The 24,580-nt window shown below is 37.9% G+C and overlaps 4 protein-coding genes across 6 annotated transcripts; 3 read left to right on the top strand and 1 right to left on the bottom strand.

The window, feature by feature from the left end:
* The first annotated feature begins 4,825 nt into the window (after positions 1–4,825).
* LOC133420280 (uncharacterized) lies at positions 4,826–6,714 on the top strand. The gene is made up of 4 exons (XM_061709936.1): positions 4,826–5,057; positions 5,239–5,339; positions 5,825–5,980; positions 6,101–6,714. Exons 1-4 carry the CDS (start codon positions 4,979–4,981, stop codon positions 6,551–6,553), a joined length of 789 nt encoding a protein of 262 aa, XP_061565920.1. The 5' UTR covers positions 4,826–4,978; the 3' UTR covers positions 6,554–6,714.
* Positions 6,715–7,567: 853 nt separating this feature from the next.
* Positions 7,568–12,073, top strand: LOC133420337 (ubiquitin carboxyl-terminal hydrolase 2-like). 2 transcript variants are annotated; one of them, XR_009770598.1, is made up of 10 exons: positions 7,568–7,643; positions 8,168–8,250; positions 8,328–8,424; positions 9,014–9,323; positions 10,025–10,354; positions 10,473–10,601; positions 10,688–10,816; positions 10,914–10,951; positions 11,219–11,253; positions 11,410–12,073. XR_009770598.1 is itself a non-coding variant. In XM_061710016.1 (10 exons), exons 5-10 carry the CDS (start codon positions 10,352–10,354, stop codon positions 11,515–11,517), a joined length of 435 nt encoding a protein of 144 aa, XP_061566000.1. In that variant the 5' UTR covers positions 7,568–7,643; positions 8,168–8,250; positions 8,328–8,424; positions 9,014–9,323; positions 10,025–10,351; the 3' UTR covers positions 11,518–12,073. The 2 variants fall into 2 exon arrangements, 1 of the variants encoding a protein (XP_061566000.1); XM_061710016.1 differs by having other exon boundaries at positions 11,417–12,073.
* Positions 12,074–14,003: 1,930 nt separating this feature from the next.
* Positions 14,004–18,791, top strand: LOC133420484 (uncharacterized). The gene is made up of 8 exons (XM_061710177.1): positions 14,004–14,147; positions 14,546–14,616; positions 14,704–15,343; positions 15,420–15,548; positions 15,655–15,692; positions 15,775–15,812; positions 15,895–16,724; positions 18,786–18,791. The coding sequence occupies exons 3-8, from the start codon at positions 15,245–15,247 to the stop codon at positions 18,789–18,791; spliced, it is 1,140 nt and encodes a 379-aa protein (XP_061566161.1). The 5' UTR covers positions 14,004–14,147; positions 14,546–14,616; positions 14,704–15,244.
* An 835-nt stretch (positions 18,792–19,626) lies between these two features.
* LOC133420202 (ubiquitin carboxyl-terminal hydrolase 47-like) lies at positions 19,627–24,150 on the bottom strand. Of its 2 annotated transcripts, none has more exons than XM_061709806.1 (11): positions 24,025–24,150; positions 23,844–23,940; positions 22,341–22,450; positions 22,191–22,261; positions 21,779–21,904; positions 21,583–21,678; positions 21,363–21,491; positions 21,148–21,276; positions 21,019–21,056; positions 20,880–20,914; positions 19,627–20,779 (listed from the first exon to the last, which is right to left on the bottom strand). In XM_061709806.1, the coding sequence occupies exons 1-11, from the start codon at positions 24,077–24,079 to the stop codon at positions 20,769–20,771; spliced, it is 897 nt and encodes a 298-aa protein (XP_061565790.1). In that variant the 5' UTR covers positions 24,080–24,150; the 3' UTR covers positions 19,627–20,768. The 2 variants fall into 2 exon arrangements, with proteins under 2 accessions (XP_061565790.1, XP_061565791.1); XM_061709807.1 differs by having other exon boundaries at positions 22,341–22,447.
* Between the last annotated feature and the right edge of the window lie 430 nt (positions 24,151–24,580).

The following is a 24,580-nucleotide window of genomic DNA, read 5'->3' as shown; positions in this document are numbered from 1 at the left end:
TGAACAGGTTTTTATTTTCTGTTTCTCCTTCTTCTCCCCTGGGTGGATGTGTTTATTTGTGGCTGTATAGGACCAACAATGTCTGATGTGAAGCTGATCTTTGGAACCGAGAGACTGGACGATGACTCCAAACCGCTGTCTGCCTACGGCGTCGGCCACAAAGCTGTTTTCCAGATGGTCTTGACTCTGGATGGAGGAATGGCGGTTTGACACACACAGAGAGCGAAACACCATCATCCCAGCTCTCCTGATTCTGGCTGCTTCAAGTCTTAATAATCTACTCGCTGGCTTTTATTACAGTTATTATCAATGATTGTTTAAAAAAATATGTTGTTGGCATGAAAAATTAATGATGTTTTTTTTATCATAAACTGTTAATCTTTTATAAGGAAGTATAAATATTAACTAACAAAAAAAAAAGTAGCTTGTTGACGAAAGTCTCTTCTGTCTGTAGGAGTTAAGACATGGGCATTTCTGTTGAAATAAACCCAAATGAATATTCTAACTAACAGTCTCCTTTTATTTTTGTGAGATTTTTTCCTTTACAGTTTGCATGTAATGTCCTTTCTCTTTCAGTTTGGGCAAACAAAGACTCTCCTGAGCACTTAGTCCCAAATGTTTAAACGCAACAAAAGTTTGATAGAAATCATAAACCTGAACATGAAGAATCAGGAAATATGAAATAAGATGATTTCCTAACACTGATCTAATCAGAAGTCTGTTTAGTTCACTCCAAAGAGATCTGGATCAAAATTATAATATTCTTCTCTGTGGCATAACCCCACAATTAGCATAGGGAAGACGTCAGTATATTGGAAGGAATAGCACCGTAATGGACTATGTCATGTTGCTGATTTATATGAGGAAGGGGTGTTTATGTCATTTTCTGATATAAAAAGAAAGTACAATCGCCAAGGAAAAGGACATTTCTGGAAATATCTACAGATCAGAGACTGTATCACATCCAGGATTCCGTACAAGGATGGAAATCACATCATGGACTATTTCACATTACCTGCAGAGTGTCACAGAGCCGGTATATTTTATAGAACAACCAACCAGTTGCTCAGTGATGACTGGTAGGGCCTGAAAATAACATGGGAGAGAGACCTGGGATGTTTGATGGATAAAGAGGAGTGGCTGAGAATTATATCTAACAATGGGAAATACATTAGGGAAGCTAAAGGGAAATTTACACAGTATAAAATAACACACGTATTACTGGACTCCACATAGACTCAACAGAGCAGGTATAATAAATAATAAATTGTGTTGGAAATGTCAGACACACATACTCTATACACTGCATCTAGGATTGTCCTGTCGTTCTGCCTCTCTGGAGAGCGGTCGTGAACAATCTGAGCAACTGGTTGGGAAGTGACATACCATTATCTCCCAGAATATGCCTATTAGGGTACCGGATGCAAATATACAACATAACAAGCGGACAATTCTCTGTAATCATGGCAGGAAATACAACGGCTGCCAGGACGATACTGAAACTGTGGAAAACCCCCAAACCCCTGAAGTGAAAGAGTGGATAAACATCATGATAAAGACAGCTTCATATGAATTCATGCTCAACAGGTTGAACAATACAAACAAGACAAAGGCACCAGACTGGGACTCGTTCTGGGCTCACATCACATTGCGTGATGAGTCTACAGTATGAATACCTCCCTCCGATTGTACCATATCCAGCACTTGAATCCACTGTATGGATCTGCTCTCCAGCTATGGAACCATCAATATGCTCTCTTTACAAACAGTAATGCAACAGTAATACAAACAGTCTTATCTTTAGTTTATTTTGGTTTTGCTTTGACACTGTTATTACATGTAATGGATATAATAAGAAATGTCTCACAATGTAAAGTTTTGTACTGTCAAACACCAAAGACTAAGAAATAAAAACTTGAATTACAAAAAAAAAATAAGTCTGTTTAGTTTGAACTCTGTGGCCAAGCTATGCTTGGCACTAAAGTCATTATTATTATTATTGATGTTGGTTTTGTTGTTATTATAGCCATTTACTGTAATGGATTAACATGAGGATTGCACTTTGCTTGAACAGTCTATTTCAAAATATAGGGCTGTGACTTTTGTCATGTGATGGAAAATAATGTGATTATTGTTAAAGTAAATTAAACTAACAGCAAAAGGATGCATTCAGTTCATCTTGTCAAAAGAAAGTCCATGAAGGTGATAGATATGTGGCCTTCACTAGTGACAACAAATGTTGGTATACTTTCTGTTTTCACCTGACACCACTCAGTGATTCTGGTAATTTTACTGACTGTTCTGGAAGAATAGCTTCTGAAAATTTAGGCTAAATAAAGAGAAGTATCAAATGTTCTGTTTTCTTTTGTTGGGTCTTATAAGTGGAGGAATAGTCCTCATTATTCCTCCACTTAACTAATGACGGGCCTACATTCTGTGTGAGGAAATAACATATATACATACATGGCAAAATTGTGTGGTAATTAAGATTTCCTTTTTACTTTCATATTTGGAGGAAAGGAGGGTGCACTAAATGAGCCCAGGGCCACATAATTGTTTGAGTAAATAACTAAAATATGAATGAAAGTGGTGACCAACTCTCTTGAAATGTGTCAGTTTGGTATTAGATCAAATTGTTTGCCCCTCAAAAGTTGACTCATGCAAATTTTTTTCACTGTCATCTGCCTGTGTATTTATTTATTTTTTACTTGTGAGAGCAAATTGAGGGTCCTCATTTGTTCACAGCAGTGTCTTTATGAATGAATTCTGCGCAGTGAAAAATGTGGGTTTTAGTGCCTTGCCCAAGGATAATTCAGGGATCAAACCATTACAATTCACAGAGCTGCGGTCTACCTCACGGACGGGAGACAAGTGTGGCTGTAACTTGAAGTTGGAACAGTAAACATATTCAGCTGTTAGATATCAGAACTTTAAATGACTGGATTTTGTATCATTTTTTTTTTCTTTTTACGTTTGACTGACAGCAGGTGTCGCACTCACTTTATTGCATTGCAACATCAGATCTCTTGCTTTGAAACGAAACTAACTCGATATACAACGCCCAGCGCAGTCACAAATAAAACCCAAAGAATTGTCTTAACTTTCATTTCAGAGGAGAGCGAACCTGAGAGCACCGTTTCTAGTATTTGAAATCAAGACTAACACAATGGTAGTCCAGGTCATTGTGTATGGGTTAGATGGAGCCAAAATGACCATCGACTTGTGCCAGGACGAGAAAGAGCTGCAGCTGGTGTCTGTCTTGCAGCTGAAAAAGAAAATATCAGAAAAGCTCCCCGGGAGTCCAGGTAAAAAAGCTCATTTGACCCAGACAGTTTCTTTTCACAGGTTGGGTTTGTATGCTCTGCTATTGTTTTTCATTTCAACCCGTCCAATCTAGGAACACATGAATAGTATATCTGCCTAACAGCCACGATGTATTAACTTTAAATGTAACCAAAGTGCTGCGGACTATGATACATAACTCTCGACACAATGTGTTCTGCTTTTATCAAATGAGCGTGTTTTGAATATCTGCCCCAATATTTTCTCCAATCGTGTGTGTGTGTGTGTGTGTGTGTGTGCGTGCGTGCGTGCGTGCGTGCGTGCGTGCGTGCGTGCGTGTGTGCGTGTGTGTGTGCGTGTGTGTGTGTGTGTGTGTGTGTGTGTGTAGAAAAGACTATGACCGACATGAAGCTGATCTTTGCGACCACGAGGCTGGACCAGGACTCCAGGCTGCTGCGCGACTACGGCATCGTGCACAAGTCTGTCATCCAGATGGTGTTACGTCTTGATGGAGGACTGGCAGTTTGACTCAGGGACAAAGAGGAAAAGAGGAACAGACTCCTGGACCTGATTCTTGCTGCTTCAAGTCTTATGAACTCTATCCTTGTACAGAATGTAATAGCTTGTTATTAAAATTATTGTTTTTTTTAATGTCTCTAACTTCATCTTCCTTGATGATACAGTATTGTGTCTATTGTGCCCCCAGTTAAAAAGATTTTCAAGAACAAATAAAAACAATGTTTGTATAGAAATAAAAAGTCATTCCAAAAGTGTGTGTGAAGTGATCTGGAAGACCGCTAGATGTCAGCAGAGTTTAGCACAAGATAGAGAGCGACCTCAGATTTACACACATTAAACAAAACAAACCCTGGGGAAGAAACTCAAACCCCAAGTTTAACATGATAAAGACAACCAAACGGAATATTTTCCCACATGCCACAACACGGATGAAATAAGTGTTGGAGCAGAGCAGTGGGCGCTGTCCTTGGTGCTGATCTGTCTTCCTGGGTGGTGGGTGCTGCTTAGCTACACAAACACTACTTTATGGTAAATAGACTATGTCCATAAAACGCTTTTCTAGTCTGTCAATTCAAAACTTTTTATGAAGAAGTCACGTTGATCCACACACAAGAGTCCCATTAGTCTATAAGGATCTAAATACTGAGGAATATTTATGAGAACAAAATTATTCAAACTTTTTCGGTAACAGTGTAAATTATTTACTATTGAGTTATGCACACCCCCCATTGGGTTACATTTCCAAGCAATAATAAACCTATGGCAGGCTTTACCAAGCGAATTGTCCATTTTGTCATTATGAGACTTCCCAGTACATTAGAATAAACTATTTATAAGATGAACTAAAAAAACAGCTCTGTGTTATTTAGCGATTATGATCTAACATTTTGGGTTCTTAATAAACGGCACATGCAAAATAACACATAACAAACTCCAGAACACACGGATACGACTGTAAGAGGGGGAGGTTTCGGCATATTCACTGTTTTACTGTATTAAATTAGTCGCACCCTGTGGGAAAGTTTCCCCTTTAAAACTGTCGTTGGTTCATCTGAGTTGGTCACGTGACTCTTCAGAAACGAAATCGAAAGAGTAAATTTTTAGAGTAAATATCACATTCAGACGCTGGACAACAGCAGTTTTGTCGGGTCTCACAGCAGAAACCAAAGCAAGCAACATGAGTTCAAACACGGAGAAGTGTTTCAACCGCAACGACCGCACTTTGACGATTGTGGATGAAGAGGATCAATTAGACTGTAAGTCAGCCTGCGTGGTTTTGGTTTTCCAACATCGGATCAGAATTATACTTCAGCTAATGCATATGTAATTTATTTGAAACTGATTTTGAACTATGGATGATTAACATTTGCCTTTATTATATTCAATGCCTGACAAAGAAGCTTTATGTGTCTGGTACATTTGCGTTTGTCTTCTCAGTTCTGTGTGAAGGTTTCTCGTCTCCGAGAGCGCGGATGTCCTGTGGTCACGCTGTCACTCCCACATCTCTCACCAACTGGTGCCGTCGTTTGTTGGAAGACGTGAGTTATCACTTCTCCATCATTTTAAACAATAAATATCCACGAACAAGACTTTGAAAAATCACCAGAAAGATGTTAAATCTGGAGCAGTTAGTTTCGTTTTCCCGAGCAGTGCAGCAGTTATAAACAAACACTGAGGTTTAACTTCTCTCCAGTCTGACAAAGATGACAAATAGGCAGATCAATTTATGTGATTAGTTGCATGTTTTTTCGACACAACTAAACGTGTCCAGTCTCTCTGTTATGACTTTCTAAGACACTGGGAACATTTTTGCAACAAAAAAGAAGTGTTGACTTTAATTTGATGATGAAGTCACCAGTTGTTTGGATGGTGACTCAGCTGTACAGAAAAATACACTTAATGACTTAACATTCAAACTTTGCCCATTAACTGAGTTTGGGGATTAAAAAAAAGTATAAAGTGATTTTTCTTTTGTTACATGAACAATTCTGATGAATAAATGTTTGTCAATGTTTCCTTAAAGGGGGAAAGCAAATTTGTGTGTGCCGTGTATGGTTGTGGTAAGGAATGGCCTTACGTGGAGGTTCGTAAAATGGCTCTCCTGACCCCTGAAGAAAGGGATTACTTTGAAAGAACAGTGGGCCTCAATGCTTCCAAAGTTTACTTTGACTTCAAATCAGTAAGTATCTAACATCATCATCATTTTTTGAAAGTCTGATAGATGTTTTTTGCTTGTAACTAAAAAAGTGAATTGAAAGGAAAGATATTCTCAGTTTTCATTTTTCTTTCACAATCCCAGTGTCCTGGATGCAAATTCTCAGTGACGAGAAAAAATGAATCAAATCTGAGTGTCCGCTGCCAATTTTGCACAGCAAGGAAGGGACGAGCTTACGAATTCTGCTGGCAGTGTTTGGGGGAATGGAAAGGTCCACAGCCACGGACAGACCGCTGCGAAAATGACAACTGCTTCAACGAGGCACTCAAAACACTGAAAAACTGTCCAGATATCGTCTTTGAGTCTGTGAAGGATGTCAGCGGATGTCCCTCCATCCGGGCCTGTCCCACCTGTGGCTCGCTGCTGGAGCACAGCTCCAAAAAATGTAAAAACATTTTCTGTCCTCGATGCAAAGTGGAGTTCTGTTTTGTGTGCCTGAAAGTCAGTACTGAATGTTTGAAAACAAGTAGCCATTTCAAGCCGTGCTCCAGTGGTGTCGCCCCCAGACAGACCTCTATACCTGTATGGCAGAGATAATAATGTGAGCAATGTTAGACTAACCGGTGGAAAATATAAACTGCAAACTATTGTGCCACAAATCCAAGTTCAAACCTCATCACATCCAACAATATTGAGGGACTTTTTACCATCGCTGTCAGTTACAGTTAACTTAAAAATTGCATGTTTGCCTCAAATATTAATACATGCTTATTTGCATATTCACATGTCTTGTCAATGTTTCTCCAGGTTTTCTTGTGAGACTGAACCGTTAACCTTGTAGTAATTTCTATTATCCCTGAAAAATCACAACAAAGTTTATCCATGGAAACATCAACCTGGCATAATCTTTGTGTGTTGTTTGTGAGAATGTTGCTTTAAATACATCTTTCCAAATGAATTGTGCAAATTCCTTCATGTAATTTTTCCAATACATGTACTATAGGTACTTTATGTTTTCTGATCTTTCCATGGAAAGCATGTAGCTCATGGAATTGACATATCTTATCATATTTATCCAAGTACTTTAACCCTTAATGTTTCGTAATATGTGATTTAACTGCTCCTTTGTGTGTCTTTAGTGGACAAGGAGTTGCATTAGTTGTAGGTGAACAATGTGTTTAAATGTAAAATTGATATGAAGACTGGAATGTAACATATGAAACAATTTCTAAATAAAGTTTTGACATTATACATCATTTGCAGTCATTTCCAAGTTGGTTTTATTTTTATTCTGTACATATACATATTTTTCTATAAGAAAGTTGAACTCTACTTGATTATGGGGGACACTACAAAAGAAACTGTTGCTTTGTTTATAAGTTTTAAGAAAAAAGAACACTACTTATAACTGTGTATTCAAGAAAACGTGAATATATATATATATATATATATATATATATATATATATATATATATATATATATATATATATATATATATATATATATATATATATATATATATATATATATATATATATATATATATATATAATATCAGCTAAATAGGAAGGGTACCTCTTTCCCCCTCCCCATGGCTACACGGCTCTACTGCGCCTCCTTCAACGTCTCACTGGTTTGGAAAGTGAAAGTGTGCAGGACTCACAGTGTAAACCAAGTGGCTGTTGGTGAGTATCCTCGTGTTTATCCCCCCAATAATCATGTATCACCACAAAAAAACATGTATTTTAGCTTTGCGTTGTTTATTTTTCTACTTTTACTTTCGCTTTAAACGTAATGTGTACACATCGTATTTCACCGTCATGGATGAATGCGAAGCTGCATTTTTTCAGTCAGCAATATACGTAGATGCTATTAGTAAAGAAATCCTCCAAAGCCAGGAGTGAGTAACCTCCGAAATCTGTATTGTTTAAGCTCAAATGCGTATGTGACGTCACTATATCCAAAAACCTGAATGGCTCATTGAGTTGCGCACCTACAGACTAATATAATTATAATATAATACGGTCCCAAACATGATTAAGGTGGTGCGATATTGCAGGGTTTGACAGTTGTGACTTCAGACAGCTGTACAGTCTCTCACACATAAAAACCTGTTATTAAAACATTATTAAAACAAATATATACATTTTATTAACTTTTGAGCTCGTTTTGTTTGGTGTTGTATCAGCTCTGTCTGTTGTTTTTCCAGCAGGTAAAACTTTCTACAAAACGTCATCATGAGTTATATATTAGACAGATTCAGACAGGAGCTAGACAAGTTTACAATCTCAGGTAAAAAAAATACATCAAATCAATATTTCCCTTTTCTCTTACTGTTCAAATGTACACATTAACTTTTGTTTGTTTAGATTACCATGGACTGAGCAGCCCAGGTGTTACATGCTACCTGAACAGCGTGCTTCAGGTGCTCTTCATGACTGCGGACTACCGGGAGGCTGTGATAAGGTTTGATACCTGAGAAAAAATATATTTGACTTCACAGTCATACGGAACAAAAAAATATACCAAAAGACAAAAGTAAAATCTAAGGAATGAACACTTAAAGGTCTAATATTAATGAAACAGCTGGATGTTTTTTGGACCCATTACAGCAGGTGGAACCTTCTGGGCCTTGCAAACAAGATGTTTCAGGTGTCTTCTCTTATTCAGAAAACTGAAGCATGTGTTCCAACTCGGAATGACTTCAGTTTTGTAAAGGGACACATTGGCCACTGCATATGATAACTCCAGCGTCAATTAAGCAAATTTTCCAAATACACAACAACAAAATTTAAGACACAATTTAAATTACTTGTCCTGGAATAAAAAGCAACGATGACTCTTCACAGGCTGCAAATTTTACATGTACTCATATCTACTAGTGCCTCATTCCTACTAATCAATGAGTGATATGCTCTACATATACGAGTACAAAAGGATGCATTTGATTTCTTTTACCATATTGTCATATAAAGCAATAACAAAGAGCAAAATGTTTAAATGTTTACAAATTCAGAAAATTCCTTCATACTCTGTTTATTTCTTCGTATCACAGCAGTAGAGATTCAACAAGCTTTGACTGTTACGTGGGAAGACTGTTCACAGTTTTACAGCGGATGATGGCCAAAACACATGATGTCACGCACAAGCTGGGCATCACAGACGGTAACGTTTTTTGCAGCATTGTGTTGCTGCTTATCTTAAATTTGGTTCTTATATGTCAAACTTCTGCAGCATCTTGAGACACACTGATTTCACAAAGATTTCTTTTCTTTTTTTGTCTTTTACTTTCAGTATTCAAACAACATGATGCAGCAGAGTATTTTGAGAAAATGTTGAGTCTGAGTAGCCCAGAAGCTTCCAAGGTAAAAGCTTTTGAACTATATAACAGTACATCAGCAATTTAGTTAAAGCATTTAATTTAGCTGTGTGGTTTCTCTGTACCTGTAGACGTCTCTGTGCTCAATCTGATGCTACTCTGCTTCAATCATTTATTTTTTAGCCTTATTTTTAGCCACAGCCTGTTTTCTGAAATGAACTGTAAATGACTGTATGTGGGGTCACTGCGCAAAAAAGATCAAAAAGAAAAAACAACAACATCCAGTGTCTCAGTGGAGGTAGTAGGTGGGACTAGTGGAGCAGCCTTTAGACCTCAGATGGATCTAAAACTCCAACTTCTCCAATTAACGCTATCTTGCTTCAATTGATTACATGTCACAGTAAAACAATGTTATTTGTCAGGGTTTTGCTTTTTCACTTTTCTTTAATTTCTTGGTTTTTGTTTGGCTCCTTATCCTGGCTTATTGATGATTATTGACTTCCACATCTAACAACACGGTTCCCCCAGAATCCAACAGGCATTTCCAAGCCCTAAACGCTCAAATTAAGGCCTAAAATGTTTAAAGAGACTATATTCATGATACATATGTTTGAATGGTCACAATTAAGAAACAGAGTAATATTTTAGAATGGTCATTACTAATATTTGTAATTGATATTCCTTCAACCAGCCTCCAGATCATTAATTACATTAATACATTAATAATATAATTGTTTTTGTGTCTAGATATTCCAGGGAGAGCTGAACCACATCACCACATGCCTCAAGTGTAAAGAGCATGAGGAATCCAGGAGCTCTTTTTGGACTTTGCCACTGGCTATGAACGTTTCCAGTGGTCAGGCTTACAGTGTGGTACTGTGATTTCATTCATGTCTTTTATTTATTCATTTATTTAATAAAGACAGGAAATCATGACTTTTTCATATTCACCAAAACACAGTCGGTTGGTTTGTTTTACAGGAGAATGGGTTGCACTTGTTTGTTAGAGGAGAAAAAGTCATTGGGGACAACAAGCTGTACTGCAACTTTTGCAAGAAAAAGCAGACCACAAACATGGTAAGTAAATCAGATGGGAGCTGATGGGAGTGTCCACTTCTGCAGGTAATATCCTGAAACTGGGCTCTCCCCTTTTTACCGTAAAAAAAATGAATACTGGTTTTATGCTTTGCTCTAGATTTGTGAGATAATGAAGCATCCAGAGGTTCTGACCCTCCTGCTCAAGAGATTCACTTTCAGCTTAAAGCATAATTGCTACGTCAAGCTTCACTGTAAGGTGGATGTCCCCCGGACTGTGAACATGAAGGTGTGTTGTAGTCTTTTCTCTAACAAGTTATTCTCACTCGTAATTTTCCCTGGATAAGTGTCTCTTTTCTGTTTCTGCATCCTCAGAGGTGCAGGTATGACCTCTATGCATTAGTTAACCACCATGGCCATCTAAAAGGAGGTCATTATACCACTCAAGTCAAATCCTTTGAGAATGGGGAGTGGTATGACTTCAGTGACATAAATGTCACAAAGGTGAGGAGTTTCATTTTTGTTTATTGTAAGTCTGTTCATAATAGAGTGTAAACCATTTTACAACAGATATTTTTTTAATTGTACTTTGTTTCTACAGATCAGACCTGCATTTGGGGCTGGAAAGAACCATGTGAGGTAAAACTGCAGCATCATTTGATATTGATCAAGCTTCACTTGTTTAGTCAGATTGATTCTTGTTAAACGACAAAAATCTGACTCTTTGACTTTTGGCGCTTCTTGTTATTGCCCTAGAGTGCGGATTTTGAAGGGTTTCTCTCATTTTCTCCTTTGTTTCTCAGAGTTAATATATCTATAATGGCAGAATGTGATGTTTCAGATCCACCTTAAATTCTACTTGTACACTTGTTAGATCAATTAAGTTAGTTCTTTTTTTTTAACTAGGTCCAATAGTGCATATCTTCTCATGTACAAGAAAGGTAAGATAACAAAAGTATCACTGTTACCTCCTTGTCAATGGATCTATGTGTTAATAATCAAATGCATACATGTAGTACTCTGTTTAAGTATTCAGCCATTTGGAGTTTTGCTTGCTTTTGATAAGCTGATCATCTAATCTCACTACTTCCGCAAAGTAAACAGACATTGTGAATGAAAACTTCAGCATCCAGAGGGCTCACTCTTCCCACTCAAGCGAGGAAGCTGAAGGAAGACAAAGGAAGGCAGAGACGAGATGCTGCTGAGAGTTATTACTGATATTCCAGTGAAAGTGAAGACTTGGAGGACTTGACTGGTGAGAAAAGAACCATAATGATAAGAGAAAACATATGAGCTGCTCCAAGATACGAGATGAACAAATCAGAGAGCAGCAAGAGTGAGGCCACACCGGAGTGCTTCCTTCAAACAGACACTGTAGCTAATAGAGGCAGGTTAACACATCATTGTTGCAAAAATCAAAGTAATAATGGTGAAAACCCTACAAGAGATGGAAAAACTATGTTCGTGAGATGAAAAAAGATAAATGCATCAGTCAACCCTGCAGAAAGATAAGCACAAAAGAAGAAAAATGCAGCATTTATTCATTGTTTAGCAAAATAGATGGCACACAAATATGAAAAAAGGGAGAAAAGAGGCAGATATCTGTCATAAAAGTTAAAAAAGTGTCAAGAAATGGTTATCTGTTTGTGTTAAAATGGCAAGAAAAAGATGTTTTTATTGTACCTAAATTGTAATTGTCATTTAGATTTACACTACCCCCCCTTCCAAGTTTTTTATGAAAATGTATATGAAATCTCATTATCTGTTTGTGCAGCGATCACCTGTAGCGCATATTCCCTGAATGTGGTCTTTTTTTCTTTTAATAAATGGAATATATAAAAATAAACACGAAACATGATGGCACTATATTGAATTATGTTGTATGTGCTGTATTATGTATATTTTTGTTGTTTTTCTTGACAGAGGTGTGCATGTGGAATGATTGCTGAAGGAACCAGATGTGTGTCAGCTTACCTGGTTGTATTTATTACCTGAAAGATTATATACACTTTTACTGGTGGGTTTTGTTGTTTGATTACAGAATCACATTGTCATGATTTAATATGCATGTTGCTGGCATGCAATTGAAATACTGTAACTGTGAAACACCAAACAGAGAGCAACAGAAATTCACTCTCTCCTCTGTGCTTTGGGTTGATTGTGGTCTTGTTGTTCCACGGGGAGGTTTATGCATCTGTCTACAAGCACACCTCACTCACCTGTATCTGTTCTGCAGAACATGCAATCCACACTCATCAAGGCCTCTCCCATGACTGAAAAGATGTGAGCTGATAGCTGAAAATGACTGAGTTTTCAGAGTTAGATGTATGACAATATTACATCACATCTTTACAAAGTGTCATCTTTTAAACCAGAGCAGTGAACCCTGTGTCGGCCCTGAAATAAACAGGGCTGATTGGTTTTATAGATGAAGCCTAATTCATATTCAACTGTGTTTGAATATCTATGAAGAAGGTGAGCGGTGCTGGGGCAAAGGGGGTGAAGAACTTATTTCAGCAAATTCAGAGAATTAGAATAACTGACCAAGTTTTAAATATACAACAGAATGCTCTCAAAGTAAGAAGGAAACACACTTCATGGCTTGTGCTGTATGACACACAGCAGTATTACAAGTTCTCTCTCTCTATTTGTTTCTTTTTACACACACACACACACACACACACACACACACACACACACACACACACACACACACACACACACACACACACACACACACACACACACACACACACACACACACACATTCCTGGCACATCTCTGAGTAATCTCTGTGTCATTTATCTCGATTGTTATCCTATTTTCTGTGTTTCTCTTACTTTCATTTTTCTCTGCAGTCACTTACAAGAAGTCATGTGAACAAGGATCTGGGTTTCCCTGTTTTTCTCTCACTTTTTTTTGGTAATATCAAACAACTTTATCTTTTAGCCAACTTGATTTTTTTAGATTCACTATAGGTAAACACTGGAATTACTATCGTGCCTCTAGATACATTTTCTTCATTACAGCATGCCTAAAGAAATGAGAAATAGAGCAAATGGCCAATCAGATTTTTGTAGTCCTAACTCGCGAAAAAACGTCGCCTTAAATCGCAATCTGGGCTGGACGTGAGGAAAGTCTGATATTTCGGACACTCCTTGAATGCAACATTAAATACAGTAAACGAAAGGGAAAGCGTTTAACGCTTTTTATCTCACAGCAGATTCATACTTTTACCTCTGACTCTTACATCGAGAGTCGCTGCTCGGTGTCCTCTCTGTTCTGCATTTACATTTATTTTATTCCAACTTTACCTCTCTCCTTATTACATATCACTGGAAATTACTTAGAAAGAAGAGCAGGAGCGCAGTCCAGGGATCGACATGAGTCCGAGCCGCAGGTCTCCAGGTAAGGCACCTGTGCTGACCGGTCTGCAGCATTATTAACAGTTTTTTGGGGGAAATAAGTGAAATATAATAATAATAATGTTCTCCTACCATCTCTGGCAGATACTAAGTACCATGGCTTGATAAACCAGGGGTCAACATGTTACCTGAACAGTGTGCTGCAGGTGCTGTTCATGACCAAAGACTTCAGAAAAGCAGTTAGGATGGCTTCTGAAAGGTTTGTGACAAACTCAGGCCTCATGTGATTTGTAACTCATCAGGTATCTAATTGAATGTAGCTTTTGAATCTCTAAATCAGATTTCTCTAATTTATAGCCACACTGATGAAAATCCTTGTATTGACATTGAACTCACAAACCTGTTCACTGCCTTGAAGTCTGAAACTGCACGAACTACTGATGTTACAAAGAAGCTGGGCATCGAGAGAGGTACAGTATTACAAGTCAGATTAACAAAATATTATTTCACCTCGAATAACATAAATCTAGATTTCCACAACAGTAATTTTTATCTATTCCAACTCCAAGACATATGACAAGGAAAATCACCAGCGCTGAGGCTGTGGATTTTTTGTTTGTTTTTTTTTTATTTGAATGTGTAAAGCACCACCTGCTGTCTAACAGAGGGAAGCTCAGATAGTCTGCTTGTTCAGATTTAAAAAAAATCAATAAAGACAATCAATACTACTCTAAGTTTGGCTTTATAGGGAAGGAATACGACAATGACAAAGTGTTAAGTTATTTATCATTATGCGTGATTAGAGTTTTTGAACATTTTAAAAAACATCATCGTAGTGTAACTCCTTTTTTCAATTTTCTTTCTTCAGTGTATGAACAAAGTGATGCTGCTGAGTACTTTGAGAAGATTTTAAGACTAGCCAGTGCTGATGCGTCACAGGTAAAGATCATTGTGTGGTTGGTGTGGATGATGATTGGATGTACGTGGATATAAACAATCACTTGTTTACTTTCTTTGTGTTGTCAGATCTTCCAGGGAAGCCTGGTCCACGCAACCGAATGCTCTAAATGTCTAAGCACAAGCGATGAACCTGCACCTTTCTGGGATCTTCCTCTGGCCTTGAAGAATTCCCATGGCGAAGCCTACAAGGTGGTAAGTATCCCACAACCTGCAACCCTGAAAGTGTTTTAAGATGCAAGTTGGTCAAACAAACTAAATAAAGATGACCACTGCACCTGTCGATAATCAGAATCTGTTGGAGGGATGTTTTAATTGGCACCTCTCTTCATGTGCTGAGGGGAAGCACGTTGGGACGGTCAGTTCAAGTGACGTGAGTGTCTTTTCAGGTGCACGGCATTCAAGACTTTTTCAAGGTTTCAGAATTTGTCGGAGACAACCAGTTATACTGTGACGAGTGCTGCGCCAAACAAGATGCTGCTGGCGTGAGTATAAATAAAAACCGTCTCTGCAGGGATCCTACAGTTTCTGATGGAAAACCTGAAGGAAACTATTGAAACACCTGTACTTCTTCCAGAAATACCAGATAAAGCAACATCCGGAGGTTTTGATGTTGCTGCTGAAGAGGTTTGAGTTCAGCTACCATCAGATGTCCTTCGTCAAAAACAGCTGTGTTGTGATTGTTCCACGTATGCTGACAATACCTGAGGTAGAGTCTACTTGGAGTAAAGTTAATGATATATCGATCCCTGTGTTTATTACGTTTGTTTTTCTTTGCTAATCAGAATCAGACTTATGAAATTTATGCATTTGTGGAACATTTCGGGAGTCTGAGAGGTGGACACTACACGGCAACCATCAAGTCCCAAGACGAGGACAGATGGTACGAATTCAATGATTCCACCGTCACACCGGTAAGAAGGATCACTTTTCTTAATGCCTTGTTTTAGACTCATTTTTCTAACATTATGGATGCTTTTATGTGTGGATGTGAAAATATAGTTATTTATTTCATCACAGCTTCACAAGCAGATGTTCCAAAACCACACCACTGAGAAGTAAGTGTTCCTACATCCCAGATGTTTTTGCTGAGTATCAAAATCAAATGACTTCATTTTCTTTTTCACTTTGATTTACTAGGTCGAACACGGCTTATCTTCTGTTTTACAGAAAGAAAAGTAAGGAACAAGAATTTGCCCCCATATATTTTTAGTACTTTATCTGAATTTATCGTATAACTTGATTCTGATAATGTTCCAGGTCTTGGATCCGTAGAAAACAGAGATGTGTCTGACGACGAAGTTCTCCCACCTGACACTAATAAGAACTACCACCAGCCACAAGCCAAGAGAATGAAGACAAGAGATAAAAATATAGAAATACAGAACAGCTCAAAGGCCAGAGAAGAAAGATCAGCTGATGAAGAGGCCTCGAACAAAGGAGCTCAGTCCAAGTGGACTGGACTGTACGGCGACCAGGATGATTCTAGGGAAAGAAAAGGTGTGCGTGGCAGCCATGATGCTGAGGCTAGACAAAAACCGAAGTATGAAGAGGGCGTGGGAGGAGAAGCAGAAGGTGAATATGCAGAAATGACAGAAGATGAGCTGAGGGCTAGAGAGAAGAGAAAAATTCCTGCAAAAAAAGACAAGGAAGGCAAGAATGGACAAAAGGAGAAGCAACATGCAGGGAGGATTGAAGGAAAGAAAGAAAATACTGAAGCGGAGGGCCTGGCTTCAACAAATGTTAGGGAGTTAGAAAGGCATGACTCTCGTAAAGATACAGAAGGCAAGAAAAGCGTTAGTTCTGGGGAGCAGAACATGCAAAAAAATCCCCTGGCTTGTAAAGAGGAAACTGGTAGCTCAAAGGAGGTAAAAATGAGGACGCTGCGGGAGGAAAATAAACCAAAGATGCAAGTTAATAACCAGTCACAAAGGGCGAAAACATCTGAGATGAGGGATCATGTAGATGAGGATAGGGAAGGACGAGTTGATGATGCACTTATCACTAAGGAGAACCGAGCCAAAAACCAGGTAATCAAGAACCACGATGAGATCACAGAGGAACCTCTTCCCTTACAGAAGGGACCAGAAGTAAAGAAAATGGAGGAACAGGAAGCTACTGGTTCTAAAAATAAGAAACGTGGATGGCTGAAACGTTTTTTCAGACTTTTTAAAAACGAAAAGTCAAAGAAGAACACAGGCGATGAAAACACTGAAAGAAAAAAGAAGTCAGATGAACAAGAACAAGCTGATGAAAAGAAGAGAAGTAAAGCTTCTCAGAAAAAGCAATCCCCGAAACTACAGAACAAAAAGCCGGATGCTGGAAAGGTGGAAAAATCTGGTTTGGAATCTGGATGTTTCACCTTGGGACTAAAAAAAAGAAACAAAACAGCTGACTCACAAGATTATTACCGTACGTCTAATTGATAGTAACAGGTACTCACCAGTACTCACAAATACTCATCAATTATGCCTGTCTTCTGGAAATTAAATACACCTCTAATTTATTTTCTTAGCTGCATTGTTGTCAAAGTATTGTAACTTGTTGGCTTGTGTTAAGCTGGGGATGTTTTTCTTTTTTGTTTTACTTTTACGGAGGTTGGCTTCGCTCCCAAATCGATCTCTTCTCTTCCCTTGTGTTTTAACAGAAGGATCCAAACAGAATCGAACACAGGTTTAGAAAAGTTATTGTAGCCTATCAGAAAATACAATTCAAATGCAAACTTGACATTTGATTACTTTGTATAGTTTTTCATTTGCAGCATGGCATGGTTTATTTTGATCATGTTAATGAAACTGATCCGTGGACAGGAAACTCCTGAATAAAACATTAAATCATTAAACCATTTAGTGGCTTTCACAGGTAAAAATGTGACTACTTTGCCACCCGCTTTGCTTTTATGTTTAACACATTTTTATTTGTGATTTTTCTCATTTTTCTGTCATTTGAGATTCTGATTGTAAATTGTAAAATGTATAATGCCTAAACTGAAAATCTGAAGGACAATAAAAGAGCGTCTCTTGCATCTTGGTTATGTGGTCATTAAAGCAGAGTTTAATTAACTTGGATCCTGTTCTGACAACTGGTGACAATCAGTTTTATTTAGAATAGCAGACATCCAAAATTACTTACGTTTAGAGAGCAAACAAGGAAAAAAAAAAAAGATTTAATCAGTCTTTTATATGAAATTTAAAAACATAATCCACAGAACTGCCAAGCAGTAGGCCTATCATTTGGTTTTGGGGGAACAAAGTTATTCCTTGTGCTTTGGATCGAGCTCATCCAAACCCTTGTATAAAAGGCTGTAGAAGTTAAGGTACCAGGAAATAGGTGTTTCTGTTGGACATGCCTAAAGCACTGATGTGTTACTCACAAACAAATCCCGTTGGCTTTTACTTTCACTAGAAAAGTGTAAAACAGGTTTATGTTTGATTTTCATTCCTTCACGTTTCCATGAATCCATGTTATACTTACTTCTTTATTGTGCATTTAAAAAAAATAATATGGAATAAAAAATATTACATATTAAAAACGTTGATTCGGCCCTATCAAGCTGGGCGGCCTCCTGTGGGCGCACAGCGCCATCTAGTGGGTTAAATCAGATATAACCGGGTTTCCTTTTCTTCAAATAACTGAAAGAAAATTAACAACAACCAAACCTTCTACATTTCCTATTTATTGTACAGTTTATTGTGCACTTCTAGTGCAGCACAGAATCGTTGCAAAGACAGACAGTCATGTATCACCTATGTGACCAGTTTAAGGCTAATAACCCTGAACGTTGAAAACAACCAAGAGAATCAGAATCAGCTTTACTGGCCTGATTTGCAAAACAGAACTAAAAACAAATATATCTTTTATCAAAACTACAAACTATTAGGAGAAATTTGGAGTCGGTAACTTTGCCTTCTGTGTGCAGAGGACAAACTTAAGAATTTAAAGTGAAAACAATATGTATACAAATAATTGTACATACCGTATAGTAGCTATTGCATTACAGTGGAGCGCTGCAGGATGTAAGTGTGTGTGTGGAAATAAATTCAGGGAACATGGTCCTGAACCAAAGACTTCAGACTTGAGTTTTCCTGATGGAATTAGCTTTTGGTTGCAATTTTCTCTGAACGTTTTCCTAACGCCTCTTTTGTTGCCAGCTTTGAAGACTGTCCCCATGCAGTTGTGTTGATATTTAGCTAACCTTACCATCTCAAGCAACCTTTGGAAAACCTCATGACAACGTGAACGTTTGGTTCTCTAAGTGTTGGCAACATTCACCTTTCTATCACTTTGCAGCTAATAGGAATGAAAAGAAACTTAAAAGAAAGGAAAACAATGGGAAATTACCTTTATTTGTGCACTATAGTAAAAAACAACAAAAAAAACTATTTACTCACCATTAAAAAAATAGAAAAGTATAAACAAGATATTAACAATAGCATATATATATACTGTATAAAAAAATAAAATAAAAAAACTACAGAAGACAGCACAACACCTACTTTTCAATGTCAATCAAAGCAACATTACAGACATTACTTTTCTGATTCATAAGTATCCTTTATCTTCAGTTGAACCTTTGAAAACTCTTCCGTCATATATTTAAAGACGACTTGACCGTATTTGCAACAAAAAAGTGTCACTTCAACCAGACCATGTCATAAACCTCTCCTGTCCTTCCGGTGTATAAATAAAACATCAGTCACATCGGTGATGAGCAGCTGCACTCAAGGACACGGTCACATTTTGATGTTCACAGTTTTTGACAACTTTTATCAAGAAATGTGACTACACTGTAACACGAGATAGGGAATGAACTTCAATTATTTAGATTTTGATTCAGTCCAGCACCAAACATCAGCTGCACAACACTTAAATCGTGGATCACACTCACAGCCGGGACAAGCACACGCTACACTGCTTTTACTGCTTTCATATCAAAAGATAACTGGAAGAATATAGGGTGAAAAAGGAGAAGTGGCAGACCGCTGTCAAACTCATATCAGTGTCAAATATAAATCTTCCAGGTGCCTGGTTCCCACTACAGGTTAATCCCCTGTGAGTCCTTAGCTGCTCTTTCAGGACAAAACCAAGTCAATGTATTGCTTGTAGTAAAACATTCTCCGTTTGTGTCACTAATCTGACTAAATTACTGTCACATGAGAGACACTAGGCTTGGGATTTTATCTGGGGGCTACAACATTTTTTTTTAACCACATTTTGACCACATTTTTCAAAACAAACCAAGATTCCACTTGATCCACCGTTAACAAGACAGAGCACGTACATCACTGCAGAGAAAATAAGTGCTGATCAGCGCATCGGTGCCACTGTATGACAGCACACATTATAAAGTTTATCAAATGTGACGCAGATTGAACTTTAAACTGAAGGGAAAATATAACCAAAAACCATTTATCAACTAAAAGCTCTTCTCTGTTATAAGGTAACTTCAAGGAATCTCTTCTTCCTTTGTTCTCATATATTTTAGTATTTTTCCTAAGTTTTTACCCCGTGTTCTAAATTTTTAAGCCTCCAAATTATAGCTACTGTCTTCAAAAACATTTAAGTTGATTGATTTTGTGGTTTTGTTAGTTTTTCCTTCTTTTCCTACATTTACACCAACCTTCTAGTAAATGTTCACAACTGTAGCCAGTGCAGGTTTGACTGCGTTCCTTGTAGAGCAGTGGTTAGCTAAATCTGATTTTGTTTCACTCTTTCTGATCATATCAACATGTTTCTCACAGGGGAAATCGTTTGGTGTTTGGTTTTGCTCTTGTTCAAATATCCTCCCTACACTGAACATGTTTTGTCCTCTAATGTCCCACAGAGGTCCCTCCATTCTTACAACCTCTTTTTCTCACCTGTATCACACAGCTGCCCATCTGCTTCACTGTCTGATGCACCCCAGTTCCATGTTGCTATTCCCCCAGTTCTGTCCTGTGGTTCAACTTTCCATTGAGGTCTTTACGTTTGTCATTAAATGTTTCTCTGTTACACATTTTTGAAAGTCCTTGTCTGCAACTTTGATAATCAGAAACCAGAGCGTGTCCTTGCTTTTCTTCATCTCGTTTCTCTTCACCCGCAACATCCAGTTTTACTGAGTGAGCTTCCCGGTCACTTCCACCAGTCTTTTTGAGTCACTCATTCACTTTGACAGAAAACAGAGACATGATTCAAAAAATAAAAAATAAAAGCTGATCAAAAGTCAATAAACCACGAAGTAGACTACAGCACATTTGCAAACTTACCCTTTCTGTACATGAGGAGGTAGGCTGTGCATGACCTGCCTCAAGCGAAAATGAATTAAGAACAGTTAAGGCGTTAAAGTCAACACAACCAGGATGGATATCACTGACATCTGTCATCTCTGAGTAAACTAGTGTTTACCTCAAACAGTCGTCTCCTGGCTCAAACAGTTGTCCAACCTGGAGGATTGAAACAAATCTTGGTGAGATAAATGTTGACTCTTTATGTTATTTAACATTTAAGTATGTGGGGATGAAAATATAGTCTTACACGTTTAACAACGCTGTCATTGAAGGAATACCAGTCCCCAGTTTCAAAAGACTTGATATCAGCAGTATAGTGACCTCCAGTTAGATCACCCCAGTGGTGAACGACAGCATAAAGGTTGTACCGGCAATTCTACAGAGAAATAAATTGTCAACACATTTGTCTTTAAAGGACAATGATGTCAAATTGAAGCACTTGGTGAATACAGCGTAAAATACCGCAATGTGTAAATGTCGGGCCACAGCGACTCTGTTATAAAGCTTGACATAGCGGCTCTGCTTGTAATCAAAGGTAAATCTCTTCAGAAGGAGGGTCAAAACGTCCGGACATTGCGTCATCTTGCATTCCTAGAGCACATAGTGGAAACAATTGTATGTAAAAGGTCCAGCCATCTTTATGTACACAAATGCTTTCATAAATCAAATATATACGACTCACAATGGCAGCATCTTGCTTTTCTTTGCAGCTCTCACAATAAATCTGGTTGTCCCCACAGACATTTTGTACCCTGAAGAAACCCTCCAGTCCTTGTTTCTGTGAACAGAATCGATTTGTTCATTCAGCTACTGCATTTCAACACTTAATATATAAAAAAACCAACAAGTGGCCAACAGGTTGAGGGAAATCCCAGTACCACATTGACGGTTTTACGACGCGAATCATCCACTGCGAGCGGAAGAATCCAAAAGCCGCTTTTGGATTCACTGCTCTTCTCACACACGAGGCATGTGGTCTTATGATTCAAATCTCCCTTGAATATCTAGAGAAGAGAGCAATTACAGCTGAGCGTGTGTCACTGGGTCCACATTTCTTAGTCTGAAACAATATTGTTTTTCACTGATGATCGACTCTGTCCTGTAGAATAATCCACAACCATAAAGTGTTGATTTATTTCAGTGAAGGAGTTTTACTGGGTGCGTTAATATTTCTTTTAGAACAAAGTACTTTGTTTGTTTTTTTCTATTTTATCATACTTTTTCTACCACTGAGTTCAGATCCATGTTGACTGTACCTTAAACATACATAGATATCAGATATACCCCTACCTTGGAAGCCTCTGGACTCGTCTCACACAGGATCTTTTCAAAGTACTCAGCAGCATCACGTTGTTCGTAAACTGAAAGGAGAGGTGAGGAGTGAAAACAAAAAAATCACTGTTGCCTTTGAGACAGGATGAATCTCTAATCAAATCTTACCATCTGTGATGCCCAACTTTTTTGTAATGTGGTTCGTTTCCGACTCTGTTCTCTCCAAACCAACAAACAGCTCTCTCAGGTGGAGGTCGATGTTGGTTGAATATTTACTGCTGCATCAGTGGCACAAAGAGATGTAGGGAAGCACAGGCAGATTATTTATTATGGCTTAAAACAACAGTCCTTTTATGTGGATGAAACTAATCTTAAATCACATTTTCGTGTCAAGCACATGATATCACAGGAAAGTCCAAAGATGTCAACTAAAACAAAAGATCAGGAAAGGAAATGTGGACCTTCACAAGTCTGGTTCATCCTTATTTACAAAATCACTGCTCCAAAAGCACCATTAAAAAGGCCAGATTACAGTTTACAGCTGCACACACGGGTAAAAGAAGACATGTCACGTGGTCTGATAAGACTAAAATTGAACCATTTGGTCATAATAATAATTCTTATTTAAATATATAGAAGAAATATGGGGGATCCTGCAGACTTCATCTTGTGCTGAAGCTGCTTTACTGTAGGAGGAAGAAATCAGCTCGTGTTCAACTCTGCCAAATAAACAAGAGTAACGCTGTTTTCTTAACAAAACTCGGTTTCAAGAGGCTACTGAAATGTCATCAGACATAGTTTTAATTATTGCTGCAATGGTTGCTGTCATCATTAGTGTAAGCTAGGGCTGGGCGATTTTGGACAAAAATAAAATCCTGATTTTTTTCTCTGAAAACCCGATTTTCGATTTGGATTTTTTTGGTAAAACTACAAAAGACAATGGAATAAATTTTTTCAAATATTTTATCTTTTTTTTTAAAGAAAAATAGCAAACAAATTTCCCTATTGGGAATGAAGTGCATACTGTAAATCCTCCTTGAGTTTAGTAAAGTGACAACATTTAAAATTTTCTTGACCAAACAAAGATGACTAGACGAGCTGTCTGTAATGCAGCCAGCTGCAAAAAAGGAAAATCGATTTTCCGATTTTCCTTTTTTTAACATCGTCTTGATTAATAAATCCGATTTAGATTTAAAATCCGATTAATCGCACAGCCCTAGTGTAAGCCCTTCCTTATCATTATAATTTGTATTTTAGTTGAACTTTTTCATCACTGTATGTGAACTTACGGGGGACCCCAGGAAGATTAGTAGCTGCTGTGCAGCTGCTAATGGGGATCCAATCAAATAAACAAATCAAATCACACATCAAATAGGTCTTATGAATGCTACTGCTATTGGGATATATAGTACCAGCTGTCAATATTGAAAAGATCTAAGGCTAGTTATGAGCATAGCTTAAAACCTGGCTCCTGAATGTTGCTCTGTGCTGGTGTTTCTAGGCTTGGATGAAGCAAGTGTCGCTCCCTCCCTCCCTCTCTGAACCAGCACATACCAAAGTGGTATGACGTGGTTTCCAAACTGAACCGGAAACTCGGACCAGGTCTAATAAAAAGATTCTCCCCCATTTCCACATGGCTGAAGATTCAAAGACGAGACAAAGCTGACAAACCTTTTCACAGCTTCCCTGAAGTCTTCAGTCATGAAAAGCACCTGCAGCACGCTGTTCAAATAGCACGTCAGACCGGGACTGCTCAGGCCATGGTAATCTAAAAATACAACCATTCCTGTCAACCTTACATCAGACAAACATGAATTCTATGCAGCAGGTGTTTTTACTGTACAGCATCTACCTGAGATGGACAAGTTCTCTAGTTTCCTTATGAAGGCTTTTACACGACAATCCATACTGCTGAACGTCTGAAGGAAGCGTTGACATGTTTACATTTAAACACGTTTCATGTGGAGGGATTCATCCTGTTGAGACACAAAAGATATTAATATACACCTGCTTCCCACTGTCTATAACACAGACATCCACTCAGGCAGGACAAATGGAAATAATACTAAAACAGGGGTCAAATATTTAAATCTGGTTTATTTATGAAAAGTATTAATGGGATACAATTATTTGTATCCAGTCTAACAAGGAGATGTGTAAATATATATACACGTTTTAGCATGTAGTAATTATTTATGACTTTACTCATCCTGCTTATTTTACAAAAACGCACTTTAATGTTAAATTATGATTACATTTTCCTCTTATTCTGTCTTCAAGCTTTGATACATTACATTACTGCCTTGGTATTTACATCAGCTAAGCATGAGGCGTTCAGCATCGGATTTACGGGGCAGATTTCTAATTTTGCCCTTATTCAACCTAGATCTATATTCTAAATAGAAATG

Source organism: Cololabis saira, chromosome 20, assembly GCF_033807715.1.
Source record: "Cololabis saira isolate AMF1-May2022 chromosome 20, fColSai1.1, whole genome shotgun sequence".
NCBI classification, from domain to species: Eukaryota; Metazoa; Chordata; class Actinopteri; order Beloniformes; family Belonidae; genus Cololabis; species Cololabis saira.
The sequence above is the reverse complement of the archived record's forward strand: the minus strand, read 5'-3'. Positions and strand labels throughout refer to the sequence as shown.

What these genes read in the sequence shown, in the direction of transcription:
- LOC133420280 (XM_061709936.1), top strand. Translation starts at nt 4,979, where the DNA reads ATGAGTTCAAACACGGAGAAGTGTTTCAACCGCAACGACCGCACTTTG. An exon ending in TGAAGAGGATCAATTAGACT is followed by an intron (nt 5,058 to 5,238) that starts GTAAGTCAGCCT and finishes TTGTCTTCTCAG; the next exon opens with TTCTGTGTGAAGGTTTCTCG. An exon ending in GCCGTCGTTTGTTGGAAGAC is followed by an intron (nt 5,340 to 5,824) that starts GTGAGTTATCAC and finishes GTTTCCTTAAAG; the next exon opens with GGGGAAAGCAAATTTGTGTG.
- LOC133420337 (XM_061710016.1), top strand. An exon ending in GCTGGAAAGAACCATGTGAG is followed by an intron (nt 10,952 to 11,218) that starts GTAAAACTGCAG and finishes TTTTTTAACTAG; the next exon opens with GTCCAATAGTGCATATCTTC. An exon ending in TCTTCTCATGTACAAGAAAG is followed by an intron (nt 11,254 to 11,416) that starts GTAAGATAACAA and finishes CAAAGTAAACAG; the next exon opens with ACATTGTGAATGAAAACTTC.
- LOC133420484 (XM_061710177.1), top strand. Translation starts at nt 15,245, where the DNA reads ATGTTGCTGCTGAAGAGGTTTGAGTTCAGCTACCATCAGATGTCCTTC. An exon ending in GTATGCTGACAATACCTGAG is followed by an intron (nt 15,344 to 15,419) that starts GTAGAGTCTACT and finishes TTTGCTAATCAG; the next exon opens with AATCAGACTTATGAAATTTA. An exon ending in ATGATTCCACCGTCACACCG is followed by an intron (nt 15,549 to 15,654) that starts GTAAGAAGGATC and finishes ATTTCATCACAG; the next exon opens with CTTCACAAGCAGATGTTCCA.
- LOC133420202 (XM_061709806.1), bottom strand. Translation starts at nt 24,079, where the DNA reads ATGGATTGTCGTGTAAAAGCCTTCATAAGGAAACTAGAGAACTTGTCC. An exon ending in TTCAGGGAAGCTGTGAAAAG is followed by an intron (nt 22,451 to 23,843) that starts GTTTGTCAGCTT and finishes CCACTGATGCAG; the next exon opens with CAGTAAATATTCAACCAACA. An exon ending in AAAGTTGGGCATCACAGATG is followed by an intron (nt 22,262 to 22,340) that starts GTAAGATTTGAT and finishes CTCTCCTTTCAG; the next exon opens with TTTACGAACAACGTGATGCT.